This window comes from Ursus maritimus, unplaced genomic scaffold, assembly GCF_017311325.1.
Source record: "Ursus maritimus isolate PB19 unplaced genomic scaffold, ASM1731132v1 scaffold_5, whole genome shotgun sequence".
Classification (NCBI taxonomy): domain Eukaryota; kingdom Metazoa; phylum Chordata; class Mammalia; order Carnivora; family Ursidae; genus Ursus; species Ursus maritimus.
This window is the reverse complement of record NW_024426663.1, coordinates 13,587,808-13,600,335: the sequence shown is the minus strand read 5'-3', so window position 1 is coordinate 13,600,335 and position 12,528 is coordinate 13,587,808. Positions and strand designations below refer to the sequence as shown.

Sequence of the window (12,528 nt, the reverse complement as noted above, 5' to 3'; positions counted from 1 at the left end):
TGAAACAAAACTGAGATCGTTGGTTTTGCCAAGATATAGACCACCTGACCTTAAATACAGGTATAAGAATTATCTGGAAACACACTGTCTAGTTTGGTTTCTATGGTGGGCAAATATGTAACCATGTACAACTTAAAAAGAGCTTCTATTTTCCTACAAAATTGAAAGAAACCCATGCCTGGGCCTGACACAGCCAAGCTTTCTCCAAACTCAGATTTGCTTCACTGGAATCTGATTTAGGTGCAATGAGGGAGCCGCCTTGCAATTGGGTGGGGGTGGTGGAAGTACAGTCTAAGAGGTCTGCTCCCCAAAAGGAAAGTCTAATAGGCCAGGCAACACCAAGCACTGGGGCAGGGCCCTAGAGAAGGAGAACGAGAAGAGAACAAGCCTGGCGAATTCCATGTTAACACATGCATTTGCCCTGGAATCTTATTTCCACCTCTATTTCTGTGCCCTCATCCTTCTTTGGAATACCCACCAACCAGTTCTGGTGTCTGCTGGTCACTCTGTGCTCCCCTGACTCTGATAGCTGACCTAGGTTTACTCTTGAAAAACTCTAACTTACCTTTTCTTTTTAAATGCCTTCTACCCACCCCTAATCAAAATTTTGATTCCTGAAGTTGTACTATTTATTAGGAAAGTAAGCTAATTAATTCAACTTTAAATGGGATGAAATTCTGCCTGCTGTCCATACACTTCACTGTTCCCATGGTGTATTTGCTTTTCCAGCCACCAAAAAGATCCTTGGAGACTACATGGTCCTTCCCCTGAACTCTGGGTCGGCAGCCTGACATCAGGCTAGTCTTATAAGATTTTTGCCAGTGCGAGGGCTTTCCTGTCCAAGAGGCCAGATCACATTAGAGATTTTCCTTTCCTTAACAAGTGTGTCCTGGATATCCATGGATTTAGGCTCCAGCATCTTTGTGAAGGCTTAGGAGCTCCCAGTTTTCACCCTGCAAACCTACGAGGTTCTCCACCAATCTTTTTTTGGTCAGCCGTTAGTCTCCGCCTTGATTTCATCCGTCCCTGTTCTTTATTCTCCCAAAGCTGTGATTGATTCTCTAATCAGAGAACTCACAATCCCGGGAGCAATGTCATAATATTGGGGGATGGAACAATCACTGGAACAAGCATGTTCTCTATCTCAAATTTGTATCAGGAAAACAGCATAATTGTGTCCTGTTTTTTCATCTACAAACATCTTAGTTGGTAGAGATTTGCTGTAGAGCACTTTTCACGGAGCATGGCTCTCTGAGGGGGGCCTGTGATAATCTTGTTTGCGGAAAGGATTTGTAAGGAATTCAGTGTTGGGGTGGGGGTGGGGGGGCTGGGGGTCCGTAGAGTTTTAAGGGTTGCAAGGTACCGTCCTAGAGACTGGCTGTGGCTCCCAGAGTCCCACGCTAAGATTTTGCCTCCCAGGTCAGCACAGGGTTGAGCTGGGGCACCCTTTAAGCCTCTGGGCAAAGTCTGTCCCACCTGAGTCTCCTGCACAGTGAGCTCTCTGAACGGAGCCTGTGCGCTTCCGGAGTTGGGCTGCATCTGGTGCAGCTGAGAGCCTAGCAGGTGAGTTTTTCTGAGCCGCCAGAATCATCGGTCAGCGTACTGAGCAGTTTCATGCATTTGGCACGGCCACTTTCTCGCCACTTTTGAAAATCAGATGGAACGCTCTCCACATTTGCTTTGGAACTGGGGGATGATAGTGTCTTTACAGTGAACTCAGCTACCTATCGCTACGTACCTTTTGTATCATAATATTCTGAAAAGATTACTTTTTCTCTGTCGGCCCAATTGTGTGGATATAGTTACAAATCATATACTTACCATTAGTATATCCTATATAGAAATTAGAAAAAATAACTATATACTAGAAATATAAGCCTTCTTTGACAAAGTGTGCCCTTGAAAAGATCGTATGAGAAAATGAAGGGGAAACTGCTTTGCGAAGGGCACTCTCATTTAAACTGGACCTGAGTCCCTACAGTCTCCCTCCTGTCACCTGGAATGCCACCCGGACTGAAATCGTACATATTTTTAGGGACAATTTTTTCTCTACAGATAAATTACTGCTTGAAACAAAGCACAGGCTGGAAATGAAGAAAGAAAAGTTAGCTGTCAGCCGATAGAACAAATAACACAGGTGGCCTGCATATTAACTGCCACTGGGCTAACTCAAGTCACGCGTATCAACGGCTTTTTCCTGTGAGCAGATATACAGGAGTTCAGGCTCACCAGCGGCATATTGGAGATGGCGAGGTGTCTTGGCTCCCTTCTGATCTTGACTGAAAAATTCGCTTTGAAGGCGGGTTCATCAAAGCAGGGAAACGCCATTCTCGCTGCAGTGGGTTCAAAGTGTGTTGATGCAAGCACTCTGAAATTATGGCAAGTGAAATAAAAGTTCAACATAAAGCAAAGGGAGTCCAAAAGAGATGTGTGTTTGGTGTTTAATTCCTAGCGATACCATAAGACAATGGATTTCACTACTAAAAAAAATTCTTTCATATAACAGAAGTTATAAACTAAGTAAAAAGACAAGTAAAAAACTGGGAAAATGGATTGAAGGCTATTTGACAAAGGGCTAATAGCCCTGACAGATAATAAACACTTAAAAACGAGTAAGACTATACCAGCCACCAAGAGGAATGGCAGGTACAGGTCATAAACAGGCAATTTCCAGAAGAAGAACGTACAAATAGTCAATAAACATATCAAAGCATTGCTCATCTTCCTTAACAATCAATGAAATGTAAGTTAAAGGGACATAACTGTTGGCTTTGGGCTCTACAAAGACGGACCATATACAGTATTGGCCACAGATGAGAAATATGGCAAGGGATAGCAAAAGATTGTAGACGCTTTAACTTAGCAGTTTTATGTCCAGGCATTTATTCTAAAGAAATGGTTTACAAAGGTACTGCTGTTGCTGAAAAGGTGGAAACAACCTAATCTCCATTGATGGGGTATTAGTTAAACCAATGCACATATATTTTAACAAACTCATTAAAATAACGTATAGTGATAGACATCCATGTGAAACATCTCCTCAACATATTAAAATAAGATCCCTTATAAGATGGAAAATACAACATAGCTCCATTTATATAATGTATATCCGTATCCAGAGAGAAGTCTGAAAGGATGATCCCCAAAATAAAAGTAGCAGTTACCTAATTTAGGGGCGGTGATAGGGACAAAATTTATTTTTTTTAAAATTCTTTTTGGTAGCATTAGACTTTTTTTTTTAACCTCAAAAGAATAATATGGAATCAGAAAAATAAGTGAGTATAATCTACTAGCAAATAAAATTTGATTTTAAAATTCAGCATAGGGGCACCTGGGTGGCCAGGGTTAAGTGTCTGCCTTCGTCTCAGGTCATGATCCCGGAGTCCTGGGATCGAGTCCCGCATCGGGCTCCCCGCTCCGTGGGGAGTCTGCTTCTCCCTCTCCGTCCACCCCTCTACCCCCTGCTCCATTTCTCTCTCACTCTCTCTCTCTCTCTCAAATAAATAAATTTTAAAAATAATAAAATTCAGTATAAATTCTCCCAAAATAGATCCCCTCCTTAAAAACAGAGCAAAAGCAAGGCAGATGAGGGTCTTTAAAAAAAGCTTTACCTATGAAAAAATTGTTTCTTCTAATAGGCCGTATGGGATAAATTGCATCCTCCAAAAATATGTGGAAGTCTTAATCCCTTATATCTGTGAATGTGACTTTACTTGGAAATAGGGTCTTTGCAGATGTCATCAAATGAAGATGAGGCCATGAGGGTTGGGCCCTAGTCCAAGAGGACTAGTGTCCTGATAAGAAGAGGAAAATTTGGGGAATGGCCACGTGATGACAGAAGCAGAGTCCAGAATGACGTCGGTAGTAGGCAAGGAAAACCAACAATCGATGGCCACCACAAACTAGAAAGAGGGAAGGGAGGATTCTTCGCAGAGAGTCAGAGAGAGCCTGGCCCTGCTGGTACCTTGATTTCGGACCGCCGGCCTCCAGGACTGTGAGAGCATAAATCCCTGCGGGTTTAAGCCACGCATGTTACGGTGCTTCGTTACAGCAGCCCTAGGAAACTAATACCAGGCCAGGAGAATTAAGAATGTTTTATATACCAGAAATCTAATTAGATAAACAAACAGGTACTTTGACAGAGCTGAAGGAAAGAAATCTGATTAAAACAGAACGAAAAAATGAGATCCGAAAAACAAAGAAAAGAATCTATCGGCTATTTTTAGCTCTAAAATTGAAATGCAAAATCAAAACGTTCAACAATCAAGGGAGATATAAGAAATAATCCGTATGAAATAATACATTTAGTATGGGCAGCACTTGAAGTTTAAAAAAAAAAATAGAGAAAAGTACCTCACTTCGCCTTCCTTGGTTCTGTAGGTGCTTTTATAAAATCCTTGCAAGTGCTCAGAAAGATGGCCAGCGTAGTCGATGACGACGACATACGGAAGCCCAACAACCAGAGGCTCGGGGGCCAGAAGTGCGATCTGCTCATGAGCCGGGTATTCCAGGACGGTCAATGGTTCTGCAGACAGCCTCTCCCCGTCTCTCTTCTTGAGGGTGGCCTTAGATATTTGCAGGCGGTGACTGTGCAGGATGATGGTACTAGTAGGCTGGCTGGCTGTGATTTCGATTTCCGTGGTTCCCTCGAAAGTCAGAGTGGTGAGATTTGCATGGATCAGGAGATCATAATGAACCGGGATGATGTGCTCAGGAAGCCGCATTTTCTCCCAAGGGAATGGAGTCCCATTACTAGCTTTTGGAGACATAGTGTCACTGCTCTGACACCAGGAACGAGTTGACACAGTTAAGAGAATCAACAGCGAGGACGGTAGAAACAGCATGGTTGCCAGTGGCCATTTGATGGACAGAGATATCATCTTCTTGCTTAAACTCCCTAGTGGCACAAATGTATAAAAGGCCCCCCCCAAAAAAATTGAGTCACTAAGATATTATCAAGACATCATAATTTCACAATGTATCTACCCAGGATTAACCGATATAGATACAAACTTTCAAAAGTTCCAGGTCTTTACCTGAAAATAAAATGACCTCCCCTACGTGATTGAGTCACAGAAGAAAGAAGTTACTGGTTGGAACAATCTTCACACCTATTAAAAAGTACCATTTGGCTTTCCAAGTTTAAACGAACTCTATTTGTCAGGGTTCTTGGTTGAAAGCAATAGAATGAGCTCACAAGTAGCTCACCAAAAGGGTCACAAGTTGTCTGGCATTTGGGAAACCAGCCACACGCAACAGGCGCAGACAGGCAGCCAGCAACGTATGAGAGAAAGTGACCAGGGGCCGCTGCCCGCCCACACTGCGCCCAGCAGGAAGCCGCCCTACTGCCGAGAGAGCACATGCTGGACACTGTCACAGCCACTGCCCATGTGAGGTCCCCACCGCCCCGGCTACTTGACAGGACTTCTTTCAGCCGACGTGAGGTATCCACACTACCAGTCAGGGAGGTGGGAAAAGCCAGAATCTGGACTTCCCAGCTTCTGCAGTAAGGGACAGGTCTGGCTCCCCACCAAGCTGACAAAGTAGAGAATTCCTAACATACAGGAGGCATAGGCAGGAGACACAGACGCTGAGTAGCAAGCGATGGGGGAAGGCAGGTAGCCATCAACAGTAACCCTTAATTAACAGCGGTGTCTTTGTCAATCATGCCAAAAGTTCATCTAATATGTATTTAGCCAGGAATGACTGAAAGGGTTAATGGTGATTTTCACACCGTTTGTGACAAACACAACAGGCTCCTGGATTCTTTCTCTCTTACAATTACCCAACCAATACATGTTGAACGCCTGCCACATACAAGGCGGTGTGCTGAGTACTGGGTGGGATATGATAATACACGAGACATAAATCCCACAGTCCAGGACTTCAAAATCTGGAAAGGCAGAAAACATTCAGACACAAACGATAGAATGCAACAGAGAAGTGCGGAGCATTTTAAGAATAATAATAACAGAGAGTGCTGGGGGAGAAGGGAGGGAGTGACATCAGCTGCACAGAGACTCTGGGGTGCCTTCATGCAGGCCTGGCACCAGTGCATGGCTTGGAAGGATGGGGAGGATTTGGAAATGAAGGGAGGGCATTAAAGACACTGCAGGTGGAGCAAACCGGGGCAGGAGTGAAAGCACGGAGGGAGAAAGCAGATGCCTGGCTGAACGACCCATGAGCACAGAGCAATCAATCTGGACGGAGAATGATTATTCACAAGGCATGGATGGGGTTACGCCAAGATTATGCTCAAAGCCTGCTGGGAGTCATGCTGCCGACTATATTTGGCACTTTATTTTGAAGGTCTTAGGACAAAAGGAATGTGAATTATGAGACAGTTGGCAACCATGGCTGAGAACGGAGTACATTTCTCTCTTGGACGAAGACATCTCTCTAATGGGTGTTTGCCAGGACTCATCTGTGAGATGAGTCCAGGTAATTGGTCCCAATTCCCTCAAGCTCCTTGGGCTCCTGAACATACAGATCAGATGAGAAAAGGAGTAATGCTACCGTGTGGTACATGGGACCATCCCTCCATGTCAGTCAGCAGTTCTCAACTCTGGCTGCCTATTAACATCGCCAAGGAAGCCTTTAAAATGACTGAGGCCTAGGTCCCTATCTAGAACAATTAAACTGAAATCTATGGTGATGACGTCAGGGCACCAGAATTTTTAAAAATCTTCCCAGAGAGTCTATTATTGGAGAGCCAATCTGAGAACCTCCTAGAGAATCCTTGCCAAACCCTGGTCTTACCCCTTGAACCCTATGTGGAGGGATACCACTTCAAGGTAATAACTGATGTGCTCTCCCCAGCCCCTCACTCTCCATCCTGCTCCCCTGCCAAACACAAACTAAAGGTGTCTATATCCCCCTTCCCCACAGAGCAGACCTGCAGACAAACGGAAAGGATACCAACACAGTAGAGACTGTCAAGCACAGAGGCACCATAGACTCAGTTCAAAAGGTATCTATCACCCAGGTAAAAGGGAAGAGAGAGTCAAAGGTTCACAAAGTGTGAACAGGGAGAACAGGGTTTTTTTGTTTATGTGTTTCTTGTGCGTGTGTTTGTGTGTCTGTGTGTAGAAACCAACTGAAGGATGCTTCCAGCCATGGAGAACTGAAGCAATTTGAAGAATAAACACCAAAATAGTAAAGGGTTCCCACTTTTACTTCCTCAGGCAGAATTCTAGTGCAGGGGCAACACGATGGATTTCCTTTGAAGTTGGGACGTGACGAATAAAGGGAACTTGCGTGAAGCTTCCATTTTGAATTTCTGATGGCAGTAGCTTTGTGGGTGCAGCCCATGCCCCAGGAAGGAAGGGAATGCAATGAAAGTGGCCGGTTCAGGCATGGGAGGATCCCAGAAGTCCTCAAGTGTTCCCAAAAGCCCAAGAGGACATACAAAAATTGCAACTGGTTCTGAGCTGACAGCCAGGCCTACAGGCTGCTAAAGGAGTTGACAGTGGGACCCACGTCCAAGGCTTCACAACGATGAGTCCATGAGGAGACAGAGTCAAAAAGAACATGGCTGTGTGTCAAGAGAGGATGTAACGCCAGGAAGCCACAATGGAACGTGTAATGTAGACGGCATAAATGTCAGAATACAGATATACATATCCATAATTATAGCTATATTAACAATAATACATAGTACACTTACAGACGGGAAAGGAAACTGGGCTTTGCGTTCTTGCTCTGCCACCAACTGTGTGACCTTGGACAGTTTAATTCCAGTTTCATTTTCTTCATGTATAATTTGAAAAACTAGTATCTCTCTCACAGCATTGTTGTAAAGACTGAGTTAGAATATTTTCAATCATTCATTCCACAAATACTTACTGAGGGCCTAGTATGTGCCAGGGATTTTGCTGCACACTACAGTGGAAGACAGCACAGGTCCTTGACCTCAAACTGCTTATGGGGCTCAGGGTGGGAGGAATTCTTAACCGTGATTAGGGCTATGAGAGAAAAACACACACCTCCTGAAAGTGAGTAACAGGGCAGAGTGATTTACACTGGGGACTCTCTGACGATATTTTAGCTGAGATTCAAAAGACAAATTCAAATGAGCTCAGAAAAGAAGGAGAAGGAGAGTTTTCCAGACAGTGGGAACAGCAAGCATATTTGTAGGTGCAGAGGCCACAGAGAGTCGTGGGTATGGAGGCCAGGGAACCTGAGCACAGCTGGCAGCAGACAGATGCACCTGCAGGGACGGGGCGGGGGTGGGGGGGCAGACCACCTCTCCGCCTGCAGGCTTGTTAAGGATCTGGGCTCCGAGCCAAGTGCAAATGAGAAGCTACTGGGTGTTGAGCTAGAAGGTCTTAGGATCCAGTTCACACTTTAAGAAACTACATGGATCAGGAAAGGAGCGGAAGGTGGCCAAGAAACCAGTTAGAAAGTAGTCTGGACAGGAGCACCTGGGTGGCTTAGTCGTTGCGGATCTGCCTTCAGCTCAGGTCATGATCCCAGTGTTCTGGGATAGAGCCCCGCATCAGGCTCCCTGCTCCGCGGGAAGCCTGCTTCTTCCTCTCCCACTCCCCCTACTTGTGTTCCCTCTCTCGCTGCCTCTCTTTCTGTCAAATAAATAAATAAAATCTTAAAAAAAGAAAGAAAGAAGAAAAGAAAAGAAAAGAAAAGAAAAGAAAAGAAAAGAGAAGAGAAGTCTGGACAAAGTAAGCTAGTGGCTTGTAGTCTAGCGGTGTCACCAGACAGAGGGGGAGGCAGTGGGGGAGGGGAGAGACAGAAAGATGGATGGACTCGACATCTACATTTGAGGTGGACCGGAAGGGGGGTTACTGAAAGAACACATCGGAATGGCTGTCAGGTTTCTAGAATGAGCATCTGGGTAGTCCTAGGTGCCATTTACTGAGAAGAAGACCAGAAGTGGGGAGTTTTAAAAGGGAGGAGACGGAATAAAGGATTCATTTTTAATATGTTTGTGATATCTCTGATTTATCCAAAGAAAAATACCAGCAGACAGATGAATACACATATTTAGAGCACAGAGATAAAGGTTTTCAAGGACTTTTCTGTCCCTTACCGCATTTCTTTACAGTTTTAAAAAGCATTTGCCTTTGGGTTCTGATTTTACTGAATAAAGCATCTTTCCCAGTGAGCGTGGTGGCAACAGAGACCTGACTTCACTGCCAGGAAGAGTTCAACTACTTTAGGAAACTTATTTAGTCCGCCTTTGGTGATTATGACTTTTCCCACTCACAAAGAAGGCGGGGCAAGTGATCCTGGGTTAGCTCACCCCTCCCTTTATTGAAACACTGCTCAATGTGACATCTATCAAGAGGAAAGGGACTTTCTTCCAGAATGTTCTGAATGATGAGATTAACAAGCATTGTAATAGCTTGTCACTGCTGGTAAACAAACAGACAAATAAATGTTGAATTAACTTGAATTTTTTTTAACCAATTAGAATTTTTTTCATTTGGGCCCACTTGAAAATGGGCTATGGTATCAGTAGCATTCCAAATCCTTGGGGAAAGAAAAGCACTGGCCAATTTTTGTAAGGTTTTTGTTCTTGTTTTTAATTGCTGATCACATCCTCAGTTGAGAGCAAATACTCGGCATTTACCAGAAAACTGAGCATTTCTTTCTGAACCAGGCCTACACAAAAAAAACCCTCCAGGAACCCGGTAAGGAAGTGTCTGCGCTTCTCCTTCCATGAAACTAACTTGCAGGCCCACCTGGCAAGTAAGGCACCCAGCCAGTTAACTTTAATTTGATTAAACATGAGAACTTCATCTGAATAAAACTCGGCTAGAGCCAGAGTGAAGGAGGACAATTGCTGGGAATAAGTACAGGAGAAGCAGGGAAAGGACTGATCTTGAGGACATTTATGGACTCCGATCCTTCAACACGCCCAATCCCGTAGTTAATGCAAAGCCACGTTTGTTTCTCTGACAACTATCCCCAAGGAACCTTCTCAGCGGAACCCGCCGTCTTCCCCGCCTCTCCATTTGGCGCCACTCGGGAGGCAGGGGACGAGGGGGCTGGCAGAAATCCAGCGGCGCCGCGTAGCACGGAGGGGGAGGCTCCGGCCTGCTGGGAAGTGGGGCGGTCGAGGGAACGCGCGGAGCAGGCGCGCTGGCCCTGCGCCCCCTGCGTGCTCCCTCCCGAGAAGGACCCGAGCAAGGCTGGGCCGGCCGCCAAACCCGCCACCCTCCGTGCGGCCTCGGCCCGGCGTCCCCTGCACCTCGCTCTCGGCCGCCGCGCGCCCCGGGTCTTCGGGTCTCCCCGGCGGGCACCACGAGGTTGCCGGGACCGAGCCCTTCTCCGGGCCCGCGGCCGCTCCCCGAGGGGTGCCCTGGGGACGGGAGCGCTGTACCTGGGGGTCCGCGACGGAACCGACTCACCCTCGCGCCGCTGCCTCCGGCCTCCCCTACCCCGAAACAGAAAGTGAAAGTGGAGGCCGGGCAGAGGCAGGCGGGCGCGAGGTGCGCGTCGGCCGGCGCCCTCCTGACAGGCGCAGGAGGCCCGCCGGCGGAGGCGGGAGCCGGGGAAGGAGAAACCCGGCAGGGCCGCGCGAAGGAGCCGGCGGTTCCCGCGACGGGAATTCACAAATGCGTGCCGCGCGCCAGCGAAACAGCGGCGTTGCAATATTGGGGGGGATCAGGTGGGAAGGAGCACTCCTTTCCGAACGCAGAACATTCTCTCTGAGTGTGTCTTTGGGGGCTAGTTTTTTCAACGGTTCGCCTCTGGCACACCGGGGAATCTGGGAGCATTAAAAACGGGTGCGTTGTACGGAGAGTGAGCTAGGCTGGACTCCAGCTCGCGGCTCCACCAAGTCTGGACGGGCTCCACGACAGTTGGACGCAAGAGGTGTCCATCATCTCGTCTCTGCAAATGGGCTGGAACTCTTGGCCCGCCTCCGAAAGAAACAAGAACCCCTTGCGCCAAGTGCTGAATCATCTGGGCTTTTAGTGGAGGGAGGGTTACGCCAGGAGATGTCTCAGAGAAAGAAGGGGATATAGATAGCCCCCGCCCCGAACGTCTCCGCTGCCACCTAGGGACGCTTGGGCCCCAAAGATTTGGTACTCCCGACATTAAAACGTTTCCTCTGCTTTTTCAAATCAGATGACCATTTCTTCGCTCCCCTTAGAACATCAAGACTGGATGAAATGTCCAAAAAAGCCCATCCTTAAACAATTGAGCGTAAATGAGGTAACAAGACAAGAAAACACAAGCTTTCATGCTCATCAAATGCTATGAGTTGGTGGACCAGCCCCTCTGGGAACTTTTTCTTACTGTATTCGGGATTTCCCCACTCATTTCTTTCCTAGTCTCCTTCCCTTTGAGAGCTTGGGGTTCCAAGTCGCTGGAACAGAATTTCTCAACTTTTGTTTCTCAATTTTATATTCGTTTTGAAAAATAACAAAATATATTTTGTTCTGCATATTCTCTCCAGTTAAGGATATTTTGTAATATAAAATTAACATTCTGTCCCCAGCCCCAAACAGGGTGAGATCAAGGCAAGTTTTTTTCATCACAATTCAAGAAGAAATGGGCTTTGGTATTAGGTGATTTTTTCATTGGCAGTTGTGGCAGGGGTGTCAGCGGATAGCTGTAGCCTCCAAGGCCTCCAGATGTGAGTGAGTGATCCAGTTTGCTCAGATGAGAACTTCTTGTCCAGTAAATTCATGCATGCTTTGCAGATCTGGAGAGGCAAATGGAAGATCTCCAACACAGGCATATTGAATAATAGCGGGTGTTCCCTAAGAATCTACCAAACCCCTTATCAGGAACTGTGATCACTTTCCAATTCATCTGTTCACAGAAAGCAACAAATAACAAATAAAACCACCCTCATTTTGTGTTTAGTATGCACGTAATTAAAAAGATGGAAAAGGAAAATAAAAGCCAAAATGTCCAGTGACATTTTAAAGACTAATTTCTATGTTGTATCAGTGAGGGTTCAATCACAGAGAGCAGAATTCATTCAAGCTATTTAATTAAAAAAGGATTTATTGCCGCCTTTTACATGACTTACATAATCATTGGGAAGGTTTTTAAAAACATACGCTAGGGGGAGCTTCGAAGAACACATTCCAAAGCCATAATGCAGAACTTGACCACCATTAAAACGTGTTCTCTTGCCACAGCTCAGAAGCCATCTGCTAAACTGGGCAGCTGCTAGGACAGGTGCTGGCTTCGGAACCATGTCATGATATTACAGTCTGTCCAGCAAAATCAGTATCTCGGGCTGGGCCTCTCTCCCCACTTAACACTCAGTTTCAAATTCAGCTGTCCTACCCACGCTTCTCTTTGGTAGAGCTGAATGCATACCCAGAACCTAGGAGCAAGGAGATCTGGGGAAAGAAGTATTTGCTTTCCCGACTCTGCAGTGGAGTGAAGAATTCTGAAACAAGGTTGGAAGACGTACTGAGTAAGCCAGTCACAAAACTCACCACAAATATTAAACTATATGGAAAACCCTACTGAAACTGAACAAATACAAAAAAATGATATGGCGATCTCAAGTAATTTTGAATGTTTTTATGAACAAAAAATAAT

General features: G+C 45.9%; 1 protein-coding gene across 2 annotated transcripts in view; it reads right to left on the bottom strand.

Moving 5' to 3' along the window:
- The window catches only part of ERAP1 (endoplasmic reticulum aminopeptidase 1), a 45,475-nt gene extending 35,069 nt beyond the window's left edge, over positions 1-10,406 (bottom strand). Inside the window, exons 1-3 of one of the 2 annotated variants that reach the window (XM_040622052.1) lie at positions 10,371-10,406; positions 4,354-4,897; positions 2,230-2,368 (exon numbers count right to left, since the gene is read on the bottom strand). In XM_040622052.1, the coding sequence (XP_040477986.1) occupies positions 2,230-2,368; positions 4,354-4,880 (666 nt within the window). In that variant the 5' untranslated portion in view covers positions 4,881-4,897; positions 10,371-10,406. Of the gene's footprint in view, positions 1-2,229; positions 2,369-4,353; positions 4,898-10,342 lie in introns of both variants that reach the window. The other variant, XM_040622051.1, reaches the window with a different exon arrangement.
- Between the last annotated feature and the right edge of the window lie 2,122 nt (positions 10,407-12,528).